Here is a 26,884-nt window from a genome sequence, read left to right as displayed (position 1 = left end):
TGCCCGCCTCTCACTGCTGGTCATGGGCCCCTCCAGTCCAGCCAATAGGGAGAGAGCAGGTGATAGGGCCTAGTGTCAAGTAATCCTTACCTCTTGACCTACCCTGGTGCCCCTGGACCTGGAGGACACCCAAAACTCCTCCTCCTCACCTAGGGCACTTCTGCAATTGTTTGGGGGAATTCTCTGAGGCCCTCCAGCTGCAGTCTGCGGGAAGCAGGCAAAGTTTCTCTGCATCTTGGCAGCTACTACCCCTCTTTCTCTGAGCTTTGGGTAATGGATGGGTCTCATGTGCTGGGCCTCCTTACACTACCACCACCCCTACTCCACCCCAGGCAGGCTTTTTAAAGAGGGCTCTGGCAGATTCTCCCAGTGGATTCCATGGGGGAAATTCACATGCTCACGTGTCCTTGGCCTCTCCATCCCTGTTCCTAGGATATCTTACTCCCTATCTCTTTCTGCTCTGCAATATCAGGCCTGACCTCTCACATAGAGGTTCTCAGGCATATACCTGGACCCTGTGTCTTCTAAATTCCAGGATTTATTAATCTCTGGGTGTGCTTCCCTTGAAACTCCTCTCAGGGGGAAGTAAGGGCACAAATCACACAACTATACATCCTCTTTCAGCTCTTCAGCTCCTCATCTTTAACAACAGGACTACTCGTGCTGGTTTAACCGAATGTAGGATCTCTTAGCAGGTCCTGCATAGGTGGCCCAGTCTCTTACATTAGAATGTATGGTTCCTGCCAACTATTGAGAAGGTTCCAGGAAGACGGACTTGACTATCCTCCTACCACATCTAGATCACACCTGGCACATGCTAGTATGGACTCTGCGCACCGGTACTCTCCTCCTTAACACTTGGGACCTTGGGTGGGTCATTTGATGTCTGCAAGTCTGGGTTTGAACTAAAATAATATCTTTCTTCCCAACTTTATAGCTTTGTTATAAAGAACAAGAAACAAGATGGATGGGCCAGTGCTTTATACACAAAAAAAAAAATCTATAGAGAAAATGTAACTTATTAAACTAAAAGAATAGCAGTTTCATCAGAAATAGTGACTTCTCAGTCTATTTTCTGTTCTATCAAACTCCAAACCTTGTAGGGGAACAGCAGGGTTTCAATGGCCATCAAGAAAAAGACACAGAAAAGAGAAATGTTACTTTTTCTACTCCTTTGTTAAACCTGAGGCTTGACCAAGTAATGCATAGAGTATAGAGGAAGGAATGTCTCTGGTTCCTACATCTCATATTTCTCTTTATCTCACTTCCTCCCACAAACCAGAAACCCAAAAGCATTTTTATCTAAGAATCAAAAGTAAATTTTTTTTTTTTTGCAGTTTTTGGCCAGGGCTGGGTTTGAACCCACCACCGCTGCCATATCACCCAGCAGGTGTCCTACTCCATTGAGCCACAGGTGCTGCCCAAGAGTAAATGCTCTTGTGTGTGTATGTGGGTTTTTGTTTGTTTGTTTGTTTTTTATTGTTGAGGATTCATTGGGGGTACAAGAAATCAGGTTACACTGATCGCGTTTGTTAGGTAAAGACTCTCTTACAATCGTGTCTTGCCCCCAAAAGGTGTGGCACATACCAAGGCCCCACCCCGTCCCACCTTCCCTCTCTCTGCTCTTCCTTTCCCCACCCTTCTTTCCTTCTCTCTCTGCTCTCCACTTCCCCCACCCCCATCATGTCCTTAATTGTCCTCATATCAAAACTGAGTACATAGGATTCATGCTTCTCCATTCTTGTGATGCTTTACTAAGAACAATGTCTTCCACTTCCTTCCAGGTTAATACAAAGGCTGTAAAGTCTCCATGGTTTTTTAATGGCTGAATAGTATTCCATGGTGTACATATACCACAGCTTGTTAATCCATTCCTGGGTTGGTGGGCATTTAGGCTGTTTCCGCATTTTGGCGATTGTAAATCGAGCTGCAATAAACAGTCTAATGCAAGTATGCTTATGATAAAAGGATTTTTTTCCTTCTGGGTAGAGGTCCAGTAATGGGATTGCAGGATCAAATGGGAGGTCTAGCTTGAGTGCTTTGAGGGTTCTCCATAATACAACCTTTTTGTAAAGGTAAAAATGCTTTTGGGTTTCTGGGTTGTGGGAGGAAGTGAGATAAACAGAGAAATATGAATAAGTAAATGCTTCTAAAGGCCCAAAGATTCTAAGTGCACGACAGGCAACGCCTGTCTTTCCCACCTTCCTCTTGTCCTGAGCACAGCTCCATGCTCAAGGGAGCAAGGGTATGGCAGGTGTGGGGGAAGCAGGGCAAGGGGACCACTGACTGACTTGGGTGTCAGCCTCCTGAGCCCCGAAGGAAACCAAAATATTTTTCCTCACAGTACTGAGGATGGTTAAATTAAAGACATTAGGAATGCAAGGGAACGTGGCCTCCACCTCTCTTTGCCTGACAACAGGACATAAATCCTTCCTGACCGGAGACGGCACTTGCTTTTCTACCCAGCAGGCACCAGAGGAATCTGGGAGCAGATTTTACTATCCTCCAACATTTCTCCACCTTTTAAAAGACTAGACTGTTCTCTCCTTTGTCTTGTCATTATATATGTGTAGGATTTATGGCTTTTTGTTAAAATACTATTTAAGCAAGGCCTCTAAGCCACTGCCTTGGCAGAGAAACACTTTTAAAGGGAGGCCTCCCCCGTGTGATGTGTACAGCACACGCCAAGAAGCTTCTGCTTATTTTTCTTGTGTTAATTTGACTTTTTTCCACAAGGAAAGTATCTCAACAGAGAACCAAAGTAGAGGAAGAAAATAATGTTTTCTCCCCTACCGCCCCATCTATTTGCTGGTTGATGATCAATGAGACCTCCTGGTACAAAGGACAAGAGGGTCAGGTGGAGACTGAGGACACCATCAATTGTTCCTGAGAACTGGATTTGGGGGCAAACGGAAAACCTGAGCAGAGAGAAGTAGCAATGCCCAGAGACTGTGAGAGTGTGTGAGACAAAGGAAGTAGCGTGTGGAGAGCAACATCTTGCTTTAGAGCTGTCGTGCTTGCGGTAAGTTTCCTGATTCCAGCTCCAGGCAGCTGTAACTTTAAAATCAATCTCCAATTTTTAGGCTGTCCTCATTACTTCCTGTCCATTGTCTAGAAGGGAAGAAGGAAGGAAATGGCACTGCCACGCAAAGCTCATTGGTTTTTAGCACCTTGAAGAATGGAGAATCCTCTAGAAAAATTTCCGTGTAGAATTATGGATCTTCGGAGGCCTTCCCTATTGGAAAAGCTGTTTTGAAACGAGCCCGACACAGTCTTCTCATCACATGCACATCCATCCTTGTCAAATCACCAGCTCTTCAGGCCCCGAGGATGCCCTCTAAGGGTCTTCAGCTAGCTTCAAAGCTTCTGATGTTGGAAGACACAACTTAGGAGTCTTTCAGGTGTTGAGCTCCTGCCTCATGCTGATTGGCCAGACACCCAAGAAGCCATGAAAGAAGCCATTTAATAGCTTATAAATGAGAATTACTTGTACACTGAGTATTCTTTTTGTAAGTGGGTTGTACAAACATTATGAGACTATCAACAGTAAATGTTATTTACTTACAACTCCACTACCTTAAGTGGAGACTTGAAATCAAAGACCTAGGTTCAAACTCCCACTCTTCCACTCCCTAGCTGTGTGGCTTAACCTCTAGGAGACTTCTTTCCTCTTTTCTGTAAAATAGAGATAATAACACCTATGTCACAGGATTATGGGAGTGGCAAAGCAGCCATCTAGCAAGATGCAGCTTCAGCAGCTACAACAGCATCGTAACAATAGTTACAATTTCCTAAGAACTGAGGCAGTGCTGGGCCCTGTGTCCAGCGCTTTACTTGCTTTATCTCATTTAAATTCTCCAATAACCTTACGCAGAAGGTACATTTTGTAGGTAATACTGCCAACGCACACACATCATGGCTAAGTCACCTGCCTAAGTAACTAATGTGGTTAAGGAACGGCGGTGCTGAGAAAATGCTCCTCCGTTTAGTTTTTCACGTCTCACTGTGACAAAGACTCCAGACTTAAACCAAAGAAATTAACAACAACTACTTACTGGGGGTTCATCTGTTCCAAGTCGCCAATATGTAGAGTTGCATAGTTTTTTTACTTCCTCAGGACCCTCTATGTCATAATCTTTGGGATAAGCTTCTCTATCATGGTGCCTTAAGAAAAAAAAAAAAAACAGGAGTCCATTAGGGAATAAAGCTTAATTGTCATGTGTTACATTGACATTTTTTAAAATTATCTAATGAAAATTTATTATATTTGTAGCATTATTTTAATTATTGATTTACTGGATTTGTGACACATAAAGTCTTTTCCATCTCTTTTTGAGTAATTCTCGGGCTATTTCCTAAAAGCAATTTAGCACATTCATAACCTAAAAATTTCACAAAAACAATACCTATCCAGTGCAGTAATTATTCAGTGACTCCTATGAACTGAATCTTATTAAGTAATGTAGATTAGTTACCGATAGTAAATTTTAAAATGAGGCATGGTAATATCTTAGAAAGGCAACTTGCCACTTTAGAAATTCCTTCTACCATGAATTTTAATTACAACTTTTAAAAAAATGAGGGAGCAACGTATTGGTTCATATTGATTTATAACCTGTGCCTTCTGCTTCTAAAGAGGGAATAAAAGAAGCTGACGTTAAAAATAAGCTGGAAAAAAAAATAATTCTAAAAAATGTAAATGGAAGAGAAAAAAATATTCCAAGCATCTTGCCTACGAGGGTGGGTAGGAATAATAAGCAAGGAGAGATTTGAGGACAGGGGAGGAAAAAGGAAGTGAAGAGGCTGGCAACAGAGGTAGCTGCTTTTTGTAGAGCTTTCTGGGGTGAAATAAAGCTGAGGCCAAGCACCTCTTACAAGGAGCCTTGCTTTGAGGATACAGGGCTAGGATCGTTTAACGGAAACTTAAGTACCCAAGAATTCATCTATCCATCTGTTTGTTCATTCAGCAAATAGTTTCAGTACCTATAACATGCCAGACATTCTGGCTGGGTGCAGGGGATGCAACAAGAAGCAGGTCTGATGCATTCCCTCGTTGCTTACAGTCTGGACAGAAACGCACATAAAAAAACATACAATGAGGTAAATGTGTGTACAAGGCTGTGGAAGCAGGATGGCTTTCCTTAACCTGATAAGGAGCCAGCATCCAAGCCATGAGGCCCTTCAAGATGTGACCTCCACCTTACCCCTGACCCAGTGGGGCCTCAGCCTCTGCCCTGCATTTCTAGAACAGACCTCTCTCCCCACCTCTAAGTGCGAGAACAGAGCTCTGTAGTAGCACCCAGCGGCAGGGGAGCCCGGGGCAGTGGCAGGCAGTGCCTTGCACACACACACAAGCCCTCTTCCCTCCTCAATCTGAGCATCGAGTTGCAAAACACTAAGCGCTTTTTGGTAACCTACAAGGGTGTTATGGGAGACTGACGGGAAGCTCTCGCTGAAGTCTTTAGGGGGAATATTGGATAATGTCAGGAACTGGGAGTCGTAGTGTGACTGCAGCCCTGAGTTTGAATCATTGCTCAGCCAGATCCTGGCTGTGTGAACTTGAACAAGTCACTTAACCTTTCTTTGCTTCCATTTTCATATGTATAAAACAACGATGGAAAAATAGCAATCTTAAGATTTTAATAATTAAAATGAAAAAGTGAAAGCAGATGATCTTTCACATGCTATAATACAAGGTACTATAAATATCTATGCATAGCAAATACTACTTGGGCTTCAAAATCTGGCATGGAACAATTACAATTTTATTTTTCCATAATTGAACTTAATTTATCTTCCAAACTCTCATTTTTCCAGGTGGAAAAGCCTGAATATTGGTCAATTGTGGATTTCTTCCAGCTTTCAGAGGTTCACTGGGAACCATGATGCCAAGAATCCACCTGTGTTGTTGTTTATGGCTTGCATCTGCAAAAATATCCTCATTCCCCTCAGGTCTTCCACTATGGATTCATGCAGGTCTCTGCCCTCCTGCTTGCCACACGGACTCCCAGGTAGATGGACGTTCTGCCATAAGGGTGCCACTCTGTAGCCCACAAAAAACCTTCACAGGTCCGTTTCCACCCAAAGTTCCTGGAAACTCAGACATTATCCCTGGGTTATTTGCCTGACTCACCAAGCAAAAAGTGTTTCAACCCCCTAGCACACTGGATTTAGGGACACAGGAAGCCAGCCCACCCTTCGACAGTTCTGTGGACATTACACTGGGAATAAGAGGGAAAGGAAGAAGCAATGACTCCAGTATTTCCAAAAACTTAATTCAAATTCAGGATCCCAGATAGACCTTAATATTCTCAGCTTCTCCTCTGCTCTTCTTTCTCTGTCCATGAATTCTTCCTTTAGAATGGGCCAGGGTCGCCTGGCTCTTCATCTATTCTTCCAAATCTATAGGGCTCATGCTAAGATTCAAAGTTTTGAACTCCCAATCAGTGAAACTGGTTCTTTTGTTGCCTGCTGGGTCATTCTTCCCAGAAACAATAAACCACAGTACCTCCGTATGAGCTACGAATGAAGGGGGGAAGTATCAGTAAATATTTCCATGTATCAGCTCCCCAGCTTCTCTTTATTAGACAATGCAGGGGGCACAATACCTTCAGATGTTGGCAGAATATTTTAATTATTTTTAAATCAGAAAAAAATGCAATGGAACTCCATAGTTGACCACCTCCCTACACTGACCACCTCCTTTAGTTGATCTAATTTTCACAGGCCAGACATGCACTACAAATACGTATCAATACAGCAGGCCTTGTTCCTTATGGTGACTACCTCTGTATATTGACCAGTTTGCTACAATTCCTTGTCTGATCAACTTATAGAGGTTCTACTGTATATATAATCTAGTTTGCATTATACCTGTCTTTATACCATCAATCATAAACGATCATTTTTAACGTTTTTTTTATGGAGGAAGGGGCCTATAAAGGGAAAGATATTTAGGGTCCTTTAAAGTGAGTATGTGATCCTGATTATCCTATCATATATTCGAAGGTTTATTATAACTAGATTCATATAAAGATGCAGATATGTTCCTTTTCTTATAGAAACCTTAGAAAGCAGCCAAAAGCCTAGCATTAACAACATGAATCAGTAATGAAGGTGTTTCTTTGGGAAACTGAGCTAATGCAATTTTTTTGTTCATTTTTTTGTACTAATATAATTGGCAATTCCTCATGCCTGTCATCTGCCCACAGATGGTGTGCCCTCAGCCTGCCAGGCTCTGAGAGATTCACAGCCACAAAACATCTGCTCTTACTTCCAAGAGGTTGCCAGCCTAACAGAGAGAAATATGTTTAAAAATTATAAAATGTATAAGACATGCTATGTAAATATATAAACTATATAATACAAAAGAAAATATAAAATTTATTTACTAAATCTATAAAATATAGGGCCAGGCACAGTGGCTCATGCCTGTAACCCCAGCACTCTGGGAGGGTGAGGCAGGTGGATTGTGTGAGCTCAGGAGTTTGAGATCAGCCTGAGCAAGAGCAAGACCCTGTCTCTAAAAATAGCTTGGCATTCTGCCTATAGTCTCAGCTACTTGGGAGGCTGAAGAAAGAGGATCATTTGAGCCCAAGAGTTGGAGGTTGCTATGACACCACAGCACTTTACCAAGGGTGACAAAGTGAAACTCTATCTCAAAAAAAATAAAATAAAAAATGAAAATAAATGTATACATGATACAAATTTATGATATATTAATATATATATTAAAATAATGAGGGCATTATTTTAAACCAAACAGGAGGGCAAGTTAATTCCCTGATATTATATGTCAGATGGTTGGCCTGTGCTTCAGAGTCCCTGAGATTAACTTGGAGTCACACAGTAAAGATGTAAATGAGTCAATGGAATAAGAATCCTAACTGAAAAGTGATATGTAAATGTAAACTATGTTTATGTGTAATATTGCATCTATCTAAATACTTTGTCAAAACTAATTAAGCTGTATAGCACTTTGTGATACCAAAAAAATATATATATATATAAAGAATCAAGGAATAATATGTGGCTTTTTTTTTTTTTTTTACTGGAAGTTGTGGTCAAAGACTTTGAAAGTTACTGCTGTGGAGGCATTCTAAATTTTATTATATTCATTCCTTTTCTCATAGAGAATTTTTCATTGCAACAAATGTCAAATTGTTTGATGGCTATAAATAAATCTAGATAGTGAGGAAAATGAGGCTCTACACCAGCGGTTCTCACCAATCTAGTTGGAGGAAGGGTCAATTTGTGCCCCCAGCCACCACCTCCACAGACAAAGCAGACATTTGGCAGTGCCTGGAGACACTGGTGGTTATTACTACACTAGAGAGGAAAGTGTCACTGGCATCTCAGGGTAGAGGCCAAGGTAGAGGGTGATGAACATTCCACAGTGCACAGGAGAGCCCCCACCACGAAGAAATATCCTGCTTGAAATGTCAATAGTGCTGAGGTTGAGAAAGTTCTGGAAAACAGCTGCATCCCAGACTCTTAGATCAATAGTTCCCAAACCTAAGTGCTTCCTGGAGCAACCCAACTTTCCCCCAAAATGGATGGGACCAAGCCACTTTTGTTGGTTGTCAACCTTTTGTTTTCATGATCATCATCTATCTGCTTGAATAAGAAGACCTCTAACACCATAAGTCAGTAAAACCACCTCATTGTCTTTCAAACTGAATATACTTAGTGATGAATGAAAAAATTTGCCACATTGTCTTTACAGTTTATGTATCACCTTGGATTAGCAAAAACATTACCCTAGACTACTGGTCTAGTCTACAGCCTGTTTTTTTGCAGATATTAATTTGCCCAGACATGAATTTAACAGGATCTGTTCAGCAGTCAGTTTAAGGTGAAAGAGACACTTCAATGTAAGTATTCCTTGCTGTGACTACAGGAAGAGCTGTCTTTGAGCCATGCAGGCGAGTACAGGCTTACCACCTTGCTGGGTGGAAGGCCCACCAGGCTTCCTGCCAGCAGGGCCAGAATGTTCTGACTTGCTTCTGCTGAGGACCCTGCTCTGTCAAGCCCAGAGGTGAATGCCATGGCTATTTCTTTATATGGGAAATCCTCATGTGACACATCCCTAATTACAGGTTAATGAAACTTGTTTTCTCTACTCTCTGGAATAAAAATAGTACAATAATTGTTGAAGTTTATGGGAGGCCATTGTTGTGGATTCACCTCCTGCATTAGGCTCCAGCAGATCAGGCCACCCACGATGGAGTCACTTGTGCAAAGGGCCATATAATCAAACTGAATTTTGAAATGGGCCAGTTCAAAAAACAACCAAAAAAGAAAATGAAATAAAAAAGAAAAATAGGAGCTTGCAGCCTACCTTAGCATAATAAAGAAGTCCCTTTAGTTCTAATCCTATCAGGAGAGTGGTGCCTGTGGCTCAAAGGGGTAGGATGCTGGCCCCATATGCTGGAGGTGGAGGTTTCAAACCCAGCCCCAGCCAAGAAACTGCAAAAAAAAAAAAAAAAAAAAAAAAAAATCTTCTAATCCTATCAGGAAAGTAATTTTTGAAATAACCAATTGCTTTTTACATCTGTTTCTACTTTCTTTAGCCCTTTTCTTTGTTCATTTTAAGGGAATACTCATCCTATTTCATAAAATAAAGTGCTGCCAGATTCCAGAATCACAAATAAAAGCCAACTAGGTCTTACTAAATTTGTTGTAATATTGTCTCTTAACACTATGGATAGAATTAGAAATGGGGAGAGAGCTGACAAGACAGAATTGGAGCTGCAAACTGTATAAAAAGGAGCTTTAATCTATGACCTTGTTGTCCAAAAAGCTACTTGGAATGACTTACAGAGGGTTAGGGTCCATCAGCACAAAGGCCAGCACAAGCAGGGCCTGGTCTGGACACACGCTCAGCTCACCCATTGGTATGCAGCTCTGGCCACCAAACCCTACAGTCACTTCAAACCTCCAGATCCTCCTGTTCTTCCTATCCTAGCAGATTTCCAAGCCAGGCACTCATCAAAGGGACCTGCTGAATCTGTTTTTAGGAGCCTCTGAGAGCTTGAGAGTCTCATCCAAATAATTGAGTAATTCTACATCCAATCAGATCCGTGAGCCTCCCTTGAGTAAACCGTACAATTCCCCAGTGAGTTGCAGAACTGAACAAACTCAAGTCCAGAGCCATGGGTCAAGCAGGGACCTGTAGCTCCCTCAGGCTGTCCCAGGCCAGGGGACCCAGTTCCCTGTCAGGGAAGGACAGAATACGGCTGAGTCATAGAATCCTCCTCTCTGGAAAAGAGAGCAGGTTCACTTTAGGGTTTATGTGGTCATGTGTTTATATGGAGGAAACAAAGTGACAGTCTACAAAGAAACCAGCCTCCTTATCACTGCCCCACCATTCAGGAAGTTTTATAATTATCCGTTAATGTAACTGACTTCTCCTTAGACTGAGAGCTTATCAGAGGCAGGGACTATATTTATTCGTCTTTGTGATCTCAGTACCTACCACAGTGTGACACATTGCAAATGCTCATTAAATCTTAAGTGATTGATTGATTAAATGAATGTTCTTACATTCTGTTACTGTCACCTTAATATAAATGCTGAAAGCAAAAGCTTTCAAACGTGTCCATAAAAAGAGTATCCCAGCTCAGTCTACAAAAGCACACATAAAGAGGGAGTGATTATGCATATAGAGATGCTAGTCCTTTGCAGCACTAACTTGTCTCCAGAGGAATTAAATTTCTACTTGCTGAATGGAAAACTCTTGACATACATATGCATAACACTGATTGCAAAGGGGGTTGAATCTGAGCAATATCTGACATAAGAACAATGAAAATCTGAGCTGAATTCTAGCTTCTGGTTACTTAAGAGGAGACACTTTCTTTGCAGATTTGAAAGATATTTTAAATCTTTAGATAAGATTCCAGATGTCAGAATATATTAATTTAAAATTTTAGAATTATTAATGTAGTTCACAACGATGCTGTGAGCTGTTGTATTTCCTGATGTAAATCTAGCCCAAATGAGAAGAGAAATATACCCTTTTATAATTTATAAAAGGTTTTATAATCAGCTATCTTGAACTTTAAAAGAAAATTACCCTTGAGAGTCAGCTCTACTCTCTAACACATTACAAACATAAAACCAATAGAATCAAAGACTGCAAAGAGACATCTGACGATCCTCTTTAAATATTTCATGGGCAAATGATTTCCATGCCGAGGTAGTGTTATTTGGTGGCATATCCATCAAACTGACAAATGAAGACTTTAGATGTATTTGCAGAATCATAAAGAAAATCTTATGTTCGGAGGGGAAATGATGAAATTTCAGACTGATGAAGAGGGACATTGTTTCTCAACATGTCTCAGACTGTGTATGATGCGTACATCTAGAACCAGGAAACTACAGAATTTAAGGTTTAACTGTACTCAGAAGGTGGAGTGCAGGTAAGTGAAGTAATTTTCTTCATCGACATACACTGAGTGACACGCAAATAAAACCAATCATTATTATGAATTTTCTTCACAGAAAATCTCCCAAAACACGAGGCCCTCTGGAGAATATTGGAAGGATACAAAAAGGAATACAGCAGTCAGAGGCTTTGTCTGTCTGGCTGTTTCAGTGTTAAATTACTGTTGTTGGTCTGGTTAACTGCCAAACACATGGCTTTGAAAACAGCTGATGGAATATGCATTAACTAGGGTGATGTTAGAATTGATTATCCTACCTGGGCCACTTTGAGAGGGAAATAAAATCCTTAGTATACCAGAAATGGTGAAAAACAGAACTGTCCTGGTTACCCCAAGATAAAGAAATTCTATTACCCTATGTTGAGACAACTGGATCTCAGTAATTTTCAAATCCTACCATACATCTCAGGGGTTTGTTTGATTCTCCCCTCCAGAAACAGCATATATCAGCTGTCTACAAACACTTTGGGTGTTGGAAGAGTGGGACAAGAGAGGGAGTTTTTAAAGTACATTATACATTAGTAATTATTACAGTCCAAAAAACGCCTTGACATTCTATCTGGCATGGAATAACATGGAGATCAGTCTGCTCCTCCTTGCCAAAATAAAAAGCAAACAGACACCTGATAACCTGTGTAAGCTCCTATCGGTATGGTCGTAATATTACTGGCTTAACCAATAACTTCGAGAGATTATATTAAGTGAGTTTAAGGCCCATTTTAATACACATTTCTGTGATTCCATGAGCTATGCATATTGAGTAGATACTACAAGGTTCTTTGGTTTCAGAAAAGTTTGTTGCATTTATGTTAGAAACAAACAAGGTTTTCTTTATGAATAGAATCTAGAATTAAAACAGACTTCCATTCTAAACATAGCTACGCAAATGAATACTTTTCCCTTTTCTTTCTAGAAATTATTCACAAGTAGCAAAGGAAATGGAAAAATTAAGAGCAAAGAAAAAGAGGAAAAATTAAAAGCAAATTCTATTTTTGGCAAAACCAGAAGTTATAATTCCCAGATTATAACAGGTGCAAAGGCTACCGAAAGCAGCCAAAACTGAGCCTGTGGAGGCCAAGTGGGGAAGAAGTACACAGAGAGGACATGGGGAGCAGGCTCAGTGATGAGGCTGCCCAGAGGGGCCCTTCTCAGAATGTCATCCTCATCACATTTCCTGTGGTTGTGCTGATCAAAGTTTTCACTGAAAACAAAGGAAAATGTTAGCTAAAACATGTTTTTAAAATTCCGATACATTAGAAGTATTTAAGAGCTGACAATTCGATGGAGAATCTCCCGACCAATTTTGGGGTGAAACCCTGGAACCAGAGAGGTTAAGCAGAATTTCAAAATACCAAGCACATCAGTGCTCTTGGGGTATTCGCTGGTATTACATATGGGCAATAGCTTTAGGGATAGGGGGACAAAAGTCTAGCCCTAGAGCCCACCTTAGGAGGGGGATTTTACAAGAAAATATTTCCTATGTGGGAAATGTGCTCACCAACACAATTACGCTTCCTTCCTGGGAATATGAGAGGTTACAATTCCCAGCCCTTGCAGTTAATTCTGGCCAATAAAATAAAGATAAGCATAAATAACATGTATCATTTCCAGGCTAAGACAATGAAAAGCTCATATACATTCTGTCTTCTCCTGCCAAAGAATGAATGGCTTTCCAGAGGATGGAACCTGAATCAGCCTGAGCCCCAGAATATCTGTGGAGAAGAGCATCCACTCCCCACCAAAAACCCACAGCAGACTTTGTTTGAATGGGAAATAAACCACTATGTGATAAGCAGTTGCAATTTGGGGAGCTATTTGTTATCACAGATTAAGCCTACACTTGTCTAACATAGGGATTAGTACCAGAAATGGGGTAAGTGCCTATAACAAAAATCTATAGTACATGGCATTGGCTAAAAGCCAGGCAGAAGAAAACAGGAAACTGTAAAGGCCAAACATTAGATAGGCACAGTAAGCAAGTCATCAAATCATGTACCTAGTGAGACTGGAAAAGAGATCGAAAAACAGTTCGTTCTTTGTGTGAATTACCATTGGCTGTTTTTGCCAATGTATTGATAAAAGAGAATGAGGTGAATTCAGGAAATCATTGGCTGATTTGCAAGAAGAAATTAAAGGGAAATGAGAGATCCAGAAATTTGAGGACTTGAAATGTTAGAAGAGCCCACAACTGTTAGACACCAAACAGTAAGATAGAAAACGGAGAGAAGCTTTTTTGAGACAAAGGTCTATCAAAACTGAGCTTTTCGGTAAAGTTCATCCTATTAGATGAACTCTCAGACCCTCACAGAAAATTAGGTTGCATTAGAACAGTCAAACGACAAGATTACCACAAATTTAAAGACCTAATTGGCTTTTATTTGCAATTTTAGAATCAGGCAACACCTTACCCTAGGAAATATGATGAGCTGAGCAGAGGAGCTGTGGTATAGGCAGAAAAAGGCTGAAAAAAAGCAGAAACTGAAAACAAAAAGTGGATTGGTCATTTTAGAAGTTACTTTCTTTACAGGGTTAAAATAGAGGGGACTTCCTTAATACACTTACTGAGGTTGACTGGAATTCTCCTGTTTTTTTCTTCTTTTATTTGAGACAAAATCTCACTCTGTTGCCCTGGGTAGGGTGCTATGGAGTCATAGCTTACAGTAACCTCAGACTCTTGGGGTCAAGTGATCCTCCTGTCTCAGCCTCCTGAGCAGCAGGAACTATAGGTGCCTGCTACCAGGCCCGGCTATTTTTTTGAGACAGGGTTTCACACTTGCTCAGGCTGGTCTTAAACTCCTGAGCCCAGGTGATCCACCCACCTTGGCTAGGATTACAGGTGTGAGCCCCCACGCTGGGCTTTCTTCTGTTTTTTTCTAAAAAAAATAATTCACCTGTTTTAAAGTTCATTGACACTTAGCACAGGTGACTCTATTCTTAGTGGTTTAGTCTATGAGGGCCTAGTGTAGGAGGCTAGTCCAAAACAATAAGCTCTCATGAACTTTGTTTGACCAACCAATTATCTATCTGATTAAGAAAATGGTCAAACAGAAAATCCCAGGGTTTCTGATTTCTATATCAACAGCAATCTCAAAGGGAGATTCAGGGTGTTTTAAAGAGAAAAAGAAATACAGGGAGTCCATGATTTAAGAATGATATAGATTACGTAGATTTGTTTACTATTACCTATAATAGCCTCCATTCATAAGTGTGAGTCATATGTCTGTTGGATGTTTGTAACTCGGGGACTTATAATAGACTCCATTCATAAGTGCAAGTTGCACATCAGTCAGATGTGTGTAACTCGAGGCCTGCCTATATAACAAATCTGAGAGTTTGTGTGGAAAGAATTGAAGTTGAGGTTACTAACAGTAGGAACTAACTGGATTCAAATAAATAAGAAACGTGGTTTTCAAAAATCGTATAGTGCTTCCCAATGAGTCAGGGGTCTGCATTTTAAAATCTTTTAACAGTTTAATATTTAAAATAGCCTTTGGCTCTCAAACATCTGGGAGCAGAAAATGAACAAATTGAGCTGAACACAGAGGAATGCTGCAACACCACTGTGGGAGAAGCCAGGGAGAACAATGAGAGAGAAAAGATCATACTCAGGGCACAGCCAAGGACCACAGAGAGCACCAGGAAAGGGAAGCTGCTCCCGGACAGCAGAATCAGGGTCTAATTAGAGAAGACCCCGACACCAGTGTAGGTCTCCCTAACAACATCTGCTTGTCAGAGTTTGGGAACAACTGAGGACAAGTGACAGCTCTGTCACTACCATCCTTCCTCTGTCAGAGCAGGTGTGCTAATAAGCAGTCATTATGTCCCTGTCCCACCATTGTACAAGTGACCCTGGAACAACATGGTTTGAACTGTTCAGGTCCACTTATATGTGGGGTTTTTCAATAAAATTACACCAAGTGTGCCTGTCTCTCATGCCTCCCTTTCCACCTTCTCTACCTTTCACACCTGTGCTCCCTCTGAAACACTTCTACCAACCTCTCCTCTCCCTCCCCCAGCCTCCTCATCACAAGGACGATGTGTATGAAGGCCTTTTGGTGATCCACTTCCACTTAATGAATAGTAAATATACTTTATGATTTTCTTTTCTCTAGATTGCTTCATTGTGAGACTACAGTATATAATATGTATCACATACAAAATCTGTACTAATTGACCGATTATGTTATCGGTATGACTTCTGATCAACAGGAGGTTGGCTATTAGTAGTTAAGTCTCAGGGGGAATTAAAAGCTATATGTAGATCTTTTACTATGCAGAGGGCCAGAACTCTAACCCCTATGTTGTTCAGGGATCAGTTCTATATTGGGTATGTGGGGACGGACAAATAATTTGTCTTTTTGCTTTACAGGAAAGACAGCTAGACTTGATAGAGAAATTATGACACAACATGAGCAGTTCTGGACTTTTAGCCTGTGACTAGATAGAATTGTGGTCATCTTCCTTGGGTAAGTGGGTGGACATGGACTGCATGTAGAAAGAAGAGTGAAAACAATATTTGATGACCTGCCTAAAGAATGTAACTTCAAATGCACATTAGATTTCCATAAAAAATAAGAAAAAAATTTAATATGTTGAAAAATATAAATAATAGTCTGTGATCACCATGCAATAAAACTAGAAATTAGTAACATTTTTTTTTTTTTTTGTAGAGACAGAGTCTCACTTTATGGCCCTCGGTAGAGTGCCGTGGCCTCACACAGCTCACAGCAACCTCCAACTCCTGGGCTTAAGCGATTCTCTTGGTTCTGCCTCCCGAGTAGCTGGGACTACAGGCGCCTGCCACAATACCCAGCTATTTTTTTTTTTTTTTTTTTTTGTAGAGACAGAGTCTCACTCTATGGCCCTCGGTAGAGTGCCGTGGCCTCACACAGCTCACAGCAACCTCTAACTCCTGGGCTTAAGCGATTCTCTTGCCTCAGCCTCCCGAGTCGCTGGGACTACAGGCGCCCGCCACAACGCCCGGCTATTTTTTTGTTGCAGTTCGGCCGGGGCCAGGTTTGAACCCGCCACCCTCGGTATATGGGGCCGGCGCCCTACCGACTGAGCCACAGGCGCCGCCCAATTAGTAACATTTTTTTAAAGATCCTTTTCCAAACTAGAAATATTTAAACACTTTATCAAACAACTCTTGGAAAAGATCAAGACAAACTTACATTGCTGAATTTGCCAAAAATATTCCAGGACTGACCAACCTTTTCTCTTTTCGGTTGCACATTGAAAGAATATGAGTTGTCTTGAGCCACACGATAAATAAAAAGCTGATTATCTTTCTGTTCTGTGGGCATGTAATTGATCACCCACTGGTTTCATATTAGTATTGAGTACATTGGAAAGGCTCAGCTACAACTTGTATTCTACCTAACAAATGCAAACAATGTAACCTAATTGTATGTACCTTTATATTAATCAGAAAAAAAAATTGTTAAAAGCTAATTAGCAGGAAGAGGTCTTGGCATACTTTTTGAGATCTCTGATACCACAGATAAGCAAAAAATGTCCTCACACAATCAGCATGTGGCTCATGCTGGCACAGGCTAGACACCCCTAAACAGACAAATGAAAATAACAGGTAGCAGAGGCTGCAGGTGGTGGCTCACACCTATAATCCTAACACTCTGGGAGGGTGAAGCAGGAGGATCACTTAAGGTCAGAAGTTCAAGAACAGTCTGAGCAAAGCAAGACCTGTTTTCTACTAAAAATAGAAAAATTAGCTGGGTGTGGTGATGCACACCAGTAGTCCCAGCTACTCAGGAGGATGAGGCAGGAGAATTACTTGAGCCTGGGAATTTAAAGTTGCTATGAGCTAGGCTGCAGCCATGGCACTGCAGCCTGGACAACAGAGGGAGACTCTTATCTTGAAAAGAAAAGAACATGAAGTCAGAGTTCAATATGTTGTGTGTGGGTGTGTGTATAGCACATACTTAATCCGCGCTGGAGCTTGTCTTTTACTCTGTATGATGAAAGAAAGAAAAATCATAGTGGAAACATTCTGCTACTTTACTATTAATTATTAAAAATTCTATTATACTTTATCATCCTATTATCTGGAATTATTCCTGTTGTTAACCATAACTGCATGGTAAAAATTCTGCTCCTCCAAGGTGCTTAACACATTGGTTTGTTTGTTTGTCTGTTTTGAGACAGACTCTCAAGCTGTTGCCGTGGCATCATAGCTCACAGCAACCTCCAACTCCTGGACTCAAGCAATCCTCTTGCCTCAGTTTTTTATGTTTTAGTAGAGATGGGGTCTTGCTTTTGCTCAGGTTGGTCTCAAAGCCCTGAGCTCAAGCAATCCACCTGCGTTGGCCTCCCAGAGCGCTGGAATTACAGGCGTGAGCCACTGCTCCTAGCCGCTTAACATGTTGTTGATGGATCACATCTTGTGTTTTCATCCCATAATGTTGACCGATGGTGAGTTAACTTGTGTTTGCACTTGCATTAGCTTTTGCAATTTTTACAACACAGGATAATGTAGGATATTGTAAAAGCCTTCTTGATCATGTCACCAGAATAATAGCCAATGACATGAAATATCTTCTGCATAACATGTGTCAACATGTGTTAAGACGTGGTTAAAGACGTAAGTATACCTGGAACAATGGATTTAGATAAACTCATTTAGACATAATTCAATGTAAATCAGAGAAACAGAGGTATAGAAAAAATAGAATTTCATACATTATAAGGTTGTGAGAAAAACCAAAGTATTACACCTTCTATTTGAATGTATCCTCTTGAGTACGAAGCAATAGAAAGCCAGTCATGAAAGCACAAAGAACACAAGCCAGATAAAATGGAACTACAGATAGCACCATGTCTGGGTTAGTGTCCCTGGGCTGTGATGAGAGGTAAAGGCATTGAAGGAACTGATTATGAAGTGATATTTACATTTAAATACTTGGTGGATTGAAATAAAAATTGCATGTGCTCACTGGTTTTACAAAACTAAAACAAATAAAAAGAATCCACAGAATATAGTTAAAGCAATACTGCAGAAAAACTTCAAAGCATTAAGTACTTACACCACTAAACATGTAACAAGGCAAACAAATGAATCATCTGATTCAAAAACAGAAGAAGAACAGGCAAACCAAAAGAAATCAGAATGGGAGAATAATTCCAGATAAAAGCAGAATTAAATGAGTTAGGAAACAGAAAAAGAGTAGAACCAAGAAATAAACAAGTAAAATAGACAAACTCTGATCTGAAAAATCAAGAAAAAGGGCAGGAAGATGCAATTAAAAAAGAGGAATATAATATTCATACAAAGCAATATTATTAAGCAATTAAAGCAAATGAAATACTGGCAAAAGCTACAACACAGAGGAACCCTGAAAACATTATGTAAGTCACAAAGAACCACATATTGTATGATTCCATTTATGTGAAATGTCCAGAATAGGCAAATCTATTGAGACAGAAAATTGTTAGTGGTTGCCAAGGGCTCAGGGCCTGAAAGCTGGAAAAGTTTAGGGGTAAGACCCAAGGGGAGCAGGATTTATTTTGGCAAGTAATAAAATGTTCTAAAATTGATTGTGTGCTGGCACAACAGCTCACACCTATAATCTTAGGACTCTGGGAGGCAAAGGCAGGAGGATCACTTGAGCTCACGAGTTTAAGACCAGCCTGAACCCGGGTGAGACCCCCATCTCTACTAAAAATAGAAAAATTGTCCAGGCATGGTAGTGCTGACTATAGTCCCAGCTGCTCAGGAGGCTGAGGCAAGATGGTAGCTTGAACCCAGGAGTTTGAAGTTGCTGTGAGCTAGGCTGAGGCCATGGCATGCTAGCCTGGTGATAGAGAGAGACTGTGTCTCAGAAAAGAAAAAAATTGATTGTGGTGATGGATGTGAACAACTCTGTGAATACTAAAAGCCACTGAATTATGTACATTTTAAAAGGATGATGTATACAGTATGTGAATTATATATTTTAATAAAGTTGTTAAAAGTAGGATATGTGTATAACTATCAAAACAGACAAAAAAAATTTTGCATCATTAAAGACTACTTTTCATAACTCTATGCAAATATATTTCAAAAGCTGGTTACATACATAACTTTCTGTGGAAAACTATTTCCCAAACTTTCCCCCTGTAGTGGCAAGAAGTCTAAACAGACAATTTCTAAGTAAGAATAGAGAAAGCTGTCAAAGAGCAAAGAGTTATCCCTCAAAACAGAACTAGGCCCAGATGATTTTATAGTGAGAAAAAATTCTTATTTGTGGGGGGGGGGAGACAAGATGGTTGACTGAAGCCAGCTTTCCACAGAGGCTTCCATCCAGAAGGAGAGTTAAAGGACAGAAATTTAGCAAGTAACCTGACGGATTTGAGCTGCGCCAAGAGAGAACATCAATCCTGCTGAGGCAAGCTGCGACCCCAAGAATACAAAAGGTACAAAATCCATCACCAAGCAGACGGGAGTCCCCTCTCCCATGAGAACGGCTCAGAGTACCACATAAACAAACGAGCAGAGTTCGAAACTCCTCCCATTATACTCCATGGGAGAGACCCTCTAAAAACTGGACCTACTTCCCCCATACTAGGGTGCCATGGAGCTCTCCTGCCAGGCATAAAACTATGTAAAACTGTATATATTCTCTACCTGCAGTTCTGAGCTCACAGCACTCCCCTCCACTCTCACTCTGAGGTCTGGAGGCCTGTCCCCCAGGAGTCCAGATTCTTGGGTGATTTCTCAAGGGGTGTGGACAGGGCCTGGACTGCAGCTGGTCAGTGCTGATTCTGCAGGACGGGAGTGAGGAGGGGACAGTTGGCTCAGAGGGAACCACGCTGGAGCAGTGGTGCCCCAAGGCACAGAGCAGCAGCCATTTTTCGCAACAATAGGGCTCACCCCTGGATATTCTGGAGTCACACCCCCTGTCTCTCTGGGCAACCAGAGGAGGCCAGGCATCTTCTCAGATGGCAACCACCAGCGGAACAGATCTGGGATGGAAACACAGACCCCACGAGTAAAGGGTTTGCCTAAGGCAGTACTGGCCTGAGTGGAGCTCAGGGACTAGAAAATGCATGCACGGTGCCAGCAGATTCCCAGGGCAGGGCTGACACAGAGGACAACTTTACTGAGCCCAAGACACACCCAGCCCCAGGGGATCATCAGCCTAGACATAGGAGGGCAGGAGGCTAGAACTGACAGTTAACCATGCTGTGAATACAAACTACCAGGTAGCAGCAAGATAGGGCCTGAGGCACAGGTTCTGTGAACTCAACACAGCCTCTCTTATGCAGGGGAATTTAGCTGGGACAGAAACAAATTCCACAAAGTTATTCTGTTATGTCAGTAACATCAATCACGGGTGAGGCTGGAACTTAGTGAACACCCCCAGCCTCCATCAAGTGCCCAAGGTTGTCAGGCCTCACCTCCCCCTGCTGGATAGAGGCAGAGAGCAGCGGCAATTCCCTGGAGTATCTGCTCGTTGGAGGCAACTGGGTCACAGCCCTGTGGGGTTATCAGTGACTGAGTGTGACAGAGGTGCAAGGTAGGGAAGGAGGCATCAACCTTCTCAGACTAATTAATTTGCTGGATGGGTCCTCCTGACCTCACGGAGCACCGGAGAAAGTCATATTTGAGTTGTCAGAAGACCCTTGCGATCTAGTTGCCAGAGAACTTTTAAACTCTTCCACCTGAGACAGGTGATGACTGAGACAATTGCTTTGGACCTTTTGAACTGAAACAATTGCCCGAGGACTATTCAAGTGGTGCCTGGGTGTGTGGTTGTAGGAAGGTTTGATTTTCCTTTTCCAATTGTTGCCTGTGGGGGGCAGGGTGACTTCATTGCTGGTATTTCTCCACAGCTGAGACTTCAACCCAGAATAATTGTTTCACTAGGGTCGGACAGAGACCAGATGGAAACCCACTTAGCCCCACCACACCAAAAAGGTCCCCAGTTTCTCAGGCCGTAGTACTGTACGGGTCCTCAGCAAACCTCCAGGGGAAAGTCAAACAGTATAAAATAATCATGGGGTGCCATGATGTACACAGGACTCACAGCAACCTCTAGCTCTTGGGCTTCCGCGATTCTCCTGCCTCAGCCTCCCAAGCAGCTGGGATTACAGGCGCCCGCCACAACGCCCAGCTATTTTTTGGTTGCAGTTCAGCCGGGGCTGGGTTTGAACCCGCCACCCTCGGTATATGGGGCTCGAAGGCGGTAAGGTGAGACTCTGTCTCTACAAAAAAAAAAAAAAAAAAAAAAAATCATGGGGCAGAATCAGTGTAAAAACTCTGGTAACATGAATAACCAGATTAGATCAACCCCCCCCCCCAAGGAAAGATATGGCAGATGTAACCGAACATCCCATTCATAAACAGATAGCCAAGAAGTCAGAAATCAAATTCAGAATTTGGATTGCAAACAAGATTAATAGAATGGAGGAAAATTTGGAATTAGAAATTCGAGGAGCAATTCAAAAGTTGGAATTAGAAATTTGAGGAGAAATTCAAAAGTCTCAAGAATTCAACGAATTTAAAGACAAAACCACCAAAGATTTTGATACATTGAAGCAAGAATTTGTAGTCCTCAATACAGTAGAATTCCTCAGTAACAGAGTGGAGCAAGCAGAAGAAAGGATTTCTGACATTGAAGACAAAGCTTTTGAACGTTCCCAAACTCTCAAAGAGGAAGAGAAATTGAGAGCAAAAATGGATCATTCTCTCAGAGAGCTCTGGGATAATTCAAAGAAGGCTAATATCCACCTTATTGGAATCCCTGAAAGCAAAGAAGTGGCTTTGCAAGGCACAGAGGCCCTTCTTCATGAAATTATGAAAGAGAATTTTCCAGACATGCCAAGAGATTCTGAAATTCAGATAGCAGACAGTTTCAGAACCCCAGCACAACTCAACCCGAATAAGATATCCCCCAGGCACATCATAATTAACTTCATTAAAATTAACATGAAGGAGAAAATTCTGAAAGTAGCCCGATGTAAGAAAAGCATTACCTACAAAGGGAAGAATATTAGAATGACTGCAGATCTTTCTGCTAAAACTTTTCAGAAGAGGGTGGTCATCGACTTTTAATCTCCTAAAACAAAATAACTTTCAACCCCGGATCCTGTGTCCAGCTAAACTGAGTTTCATTTATGATGGAAAAATTAAATACTTTAATGACATTCATATATTGAAGAAATTTGCCATAACCAAACCAGCTCTTCAGGATATTCTCAGACCTATCCTCCATAATGACCAGCCCAATCCTTTACCACAAAGGTAAACTCACTCAGAAATTTTTGATCAAACTCCAACTTCCACAGTGGCAAAAGGATTAAAAATGTCCACTGGACTTTTGAAAAACTCAATACCCAAAATTTTACAAGACCTATCATTATCAATATTCTCCATTAATGTGAATGGCTTAAACTGTCCTCTAAATAGGCACAGGTTGGCTGTCTGGATACAAAAACTCAGGCCAGATATTTGCTGCATACAAGAATCTCATTTTACCTTAAAAGATAAATATAGAATCAGGGTGAAAGGATGGTCGACCATATTTCAGGCAAATGAAAATCAGAAAAATGCAGGTGTTACAATTCTATTTGAAGATACAATAGGCTTTAAACCAACAAAAGTAAGGAAAAATAAGAATGGCCTCTTCATACTCAATGTGGTGAGATTTCAATTATTAATATTTATGCACCCAACCAGAATGCACCTCAATTTATAAGAGAAACTCTAACAGACATGAGCAACTTGATTTCCTCCAGCTCCATAATAGTCAGAGATTTCAACACTCTTTCAGCAGTGTTGGATAGATCCTCCAATAAAAAGCTGACAAAGAAAATTAAGATTTAAACCTAACCACCCAACATTTGGATTTAGCAGACATCTGCAGAACATTCCATCCCAAAAAAACAGAATACACATACTTCTCATCAGCCCTCGGAACATACTCCAAAAATGTTCCCTTTAGGTCACAAGTCTAACCTCAGTAAATTTAGAGGAATAGAAATTATTTCTTCCATCTTCTTGGATCACAATGGAATAAAAGTTGAAGTCAAAACAACAGGAATCTGCATACTCATACAAAAACATGGAAGTTAAATAACCTTATATTGAATGATAGCTGGGTCATAGATGAGATTAAGAAGGAAACTGACAAGTTTTCGGAACAAAACGACAATGAAGACATGAATTATCAGAACTTCTGGATACCACAAAGGCAGTTCTAAGAGGGAAATTTATAGCACTGCAAGCCTTCCTCATGAGAACGGAGAGGAAGTTAACCACTTAATGGGACATCTCAAGCAACTGGAAAAGGAAGAACATTCCAACCCCAAACCCAGTAGAAGAAAGGAAATAACCAAAATTAGAGCAGAATTAAATGATATTGAAAACAAAGGATTATACAACAGATCAATAAATAAAAAAGTTGGTTTTTTGAAAAGTTAATAAAATAGATAAACCTTTGGCTAACCTCAGTAAATTTAAAGGAATAGAAATTATTCCTTGCATCTTCTTGGACCACCATGGAATAAAAGTTGAACTCGAAATAACAGGAATCTGCACACTCATACAAAAACATGGAAGTTAAATAACCTTATGCTGAATGATAGCTGGGTCAGAGATGAAATTAAGAAGGAAATTGCCAAATTTTTGGAACAAAACAACAATGAAGACATGAATTATCAGAACCTCTGGGATACCGCAAAGGCAGTCCTCAGAGGGAAATTTATAGCACTGCAAGCTTTCCTCAAGAGAACGGAAAGAGAGGAAATTAACAATTTAATGGGACATCTCAAGCAACTGGAAAAGAAAGAACATTTCATCCCCAAACCCAGTAGAAGAAAAGAAATAACCAAAATTAGAGCAGAATTAAATGAAATTGAAAACAAAAGAATTATACAACAGATCAATAAATCAAAAAGTTGGTTTTCTGAAAAGATCAATAAAATAGATAAACCTTTGGCTAACCTAACCAGCAAAAAAAGAGTAAAATCTCTAATTTCATCAATCAGAAATGACAAAGACAAAATAACCACAGACTCCTCAGAAATTAAAAAAATCCTTAACTTTTATTAACTTTATTCTTGTAATATTCCTTAATAAATATTAAGGAATGAATATTAAATATTAAATATTAAATATTTAATGAATATTAAAAAAAACCTTAATGAATATTACAAGAAACTTTATTCACAGAAATTGAAAATCTGAAGGACATTGGGTGGCGCCTGTGGCTCAGTGAGTAGGGCGCCGGCCCCATATGCCGAGGGTGGCGGGTTCAAACCCAGCCCCGGCCAAACTGCAACCAAAAAAATAGCCGGGCGTTGTGGCGGGCGCCTGTAGTCCCAGCTACTCGGGAGGCTGAGGCAAGAGAATCGCTTAAGCCCAGGAGTTGGAGGTTGCTGTGAGCTGTGTGACGCCACGGCACTCTACCGAGGGCCATAAAGTGAGACTCTGTCTCTACAAAAAAAAAAAAAAAAAAGAAAATCTGAAGGACATTGACCAATACTTGGAAGAACGTCATCTTCCAAGACTTAGCCAGAATCAAGTGGAAATGTTGAACAAGCCAATATCAAGTTCTGAAATAGCATCAACCATACAAAATCTCCGTAAGAAGAAAAGCCCGGGACCAGATGGCTTCACGTCAGAATTCTACCAAACCTTTAAAGAGGAACTAGTACCTATATTACTCAACCTGTTCCAAAATACAGAAAAAGAAGGAAGACTTCCCAACACGTTCTATGAAGCAAACATCACTCTGATCCCCAAACCAGGAAAAGACCCAATAAGAAAAGAAAATTATAGACCAATATCACTAATGAATACAGATGCAAAAATATTCAACAAGATCCTAACAAACAGAATCCAGCAACACATCAAACAAATTATACATCATGACCAAGTCGGTTTTATCCCAGGGTCTCAAAGCTGGTTCAATATTCATAAATCTATAAATACAATTCACAACATAAACAAATTAAAAAACAAAGACCATATGATTCTCTCAATTGATGCAGAAAAAGCTTTTGATAATATCCAGCATCTCTTCATGATCAGAACACTGAAGAAAATTCGTATAGAAGGGACATTTCTTAAACTGATAGAGGCCATCTGCAGCAAACCCACAGCCAATATCGTATTGAATGGAATTAAACTGAAATCATTTCCACTCAGATCAGGAAGCAGACAAGTTTGCCCATTGTCTCCACTGCTCTTTAACATGGTAATGGAAGTTTTAGCCATAGCAATTAGGGAAGAAAAGGCGCTCAAGGGTATCCATATAGGGTCAGAAGAGATCAAACTTTCACTCTTCGCAGATGATATGATTGTGTATCTGGAAAACAACAGGGATTCTACTACAAAACTCTTAGAAGTGATCAAGGAATACAGCAGCATCTCAGGTTACAACATCAACATTCATAAATCGGTAGCCTTTATATATACCAACAATAGTCAAGCTGAAAAAATAGTTAAGGAGTCTATTCCATTCACAGTAATGCCAAAGAAGATGAAATACTTGGGAGTTTATCTAACAAAGGACGTGAAAGATCTCTATAAAGAGAACTATGAAACTCTAAGAAAAGAAATAGCTGAAAATGTTAACAAATGGAAAAACATACCATGCTCATTGCTGGGAAAAATCAACATTGTTAAAATGTCCATATTACCCAAAGCAATATACAATTTTAATGCAATCCCTATTAAAGCTCCACTGTCATACTTTAAAGATCTTGAAAAAATAATACTTTGTTTTATATGGAATCAGAAAAAACCTCGAATAGCCAAGAAATGACTCAGAAATAAAAACAAAGCAGGAGGAATCACGCTACCAGACCTCAGACTATACTACAAATTGATAGTGATCAAAACAGCATGGTACTGGCACAAAAACAGAGAAGTAGATGTCTGGCACAGAATAGAGAACCAAGAGATGAATCCAGCTACTTACTGTTATCTGATCTTTGACAAGCCAATTAAAAACATTCAGTGGGGAAAAGATTCCCTATTTAACAAATGGTGCTGGGTGAACTGGCTGGCAACCTGTAGAAGACTGAAACTCGACCCACACCTTTCACCATTAACTAAGATAGACTCTCACTGGATTAAAGATTTAAACTCAAGACATGAAACTATAAAAATACTAGAAGAGAGTGCAGGGAAAACTCTTGATGAAATTGGTCTGAGCAAATATTTTATGCGGAGGACCACCCCCCCAGGCAATTGGAGCAGCTTCAAAAATACACTACTGGGACCTGATCAAACTAAAAAGCTTCTGCACAGCCAAGAACACAGTAAGTAAAGCAAGCAAACAGCCCTCAGAATGGGAGAAGATATTTGCAGGTTATGTCTCCAACAAAGGTTTAATAACCAGAATCCACAGAGAACTCAAACATATAAGCAAGAATAGAACAAGTGATCCCATCACAGGCTGGGCAAGGGACCTGAAGAGCAACTTCTC

General features: G+C 40.6%; 1 protein-coding gene across 2 annotated transcripts in view; it reads right to left on the bottom strand.

The window, feature by feature from the left end:
• Nucleotides 1-26,884, bottom strand: part of CFAP95 (cilia and flagella associated protein 95) — a 90,746-nt gene that overhangs the window by 52,630 nt on the left and 11,232 nt on the right. For both annotated transcript variants that reach the window (XM_053565198.1, XM_053565208.1), the window contains exon 2: nucleotides 4,056-4,164. In XM_053565198.1, coding sequence (XP_053421173.1) covers nucleotides 4,056-4,164 — 109 coding nt within the window. The remainder of the gene's footprint in view (nucleotides 1-4,055; nucleotides 4,165-26,884) is intronic.

The sequence above is a fragment of the Nycticebus coucang genome, chromosome 2 (assembly GCF_027406575.1).
Source record: "Nycticebus coucang isolate mNycCou1 chromosome 2, mNycCou1.pri, whole genome shotgun sequence".
NCBI lineage: Eukaryota > Metazoa > Chordata > Mammalia > Primates > Lorisidae > Nycticebus > Nycticebus coucang.
The sequence above is the reverse complement of the archived record's forward strand: the minus strand, read 5'-3'. Positions and strand labels throughout refer to the sequence as shown.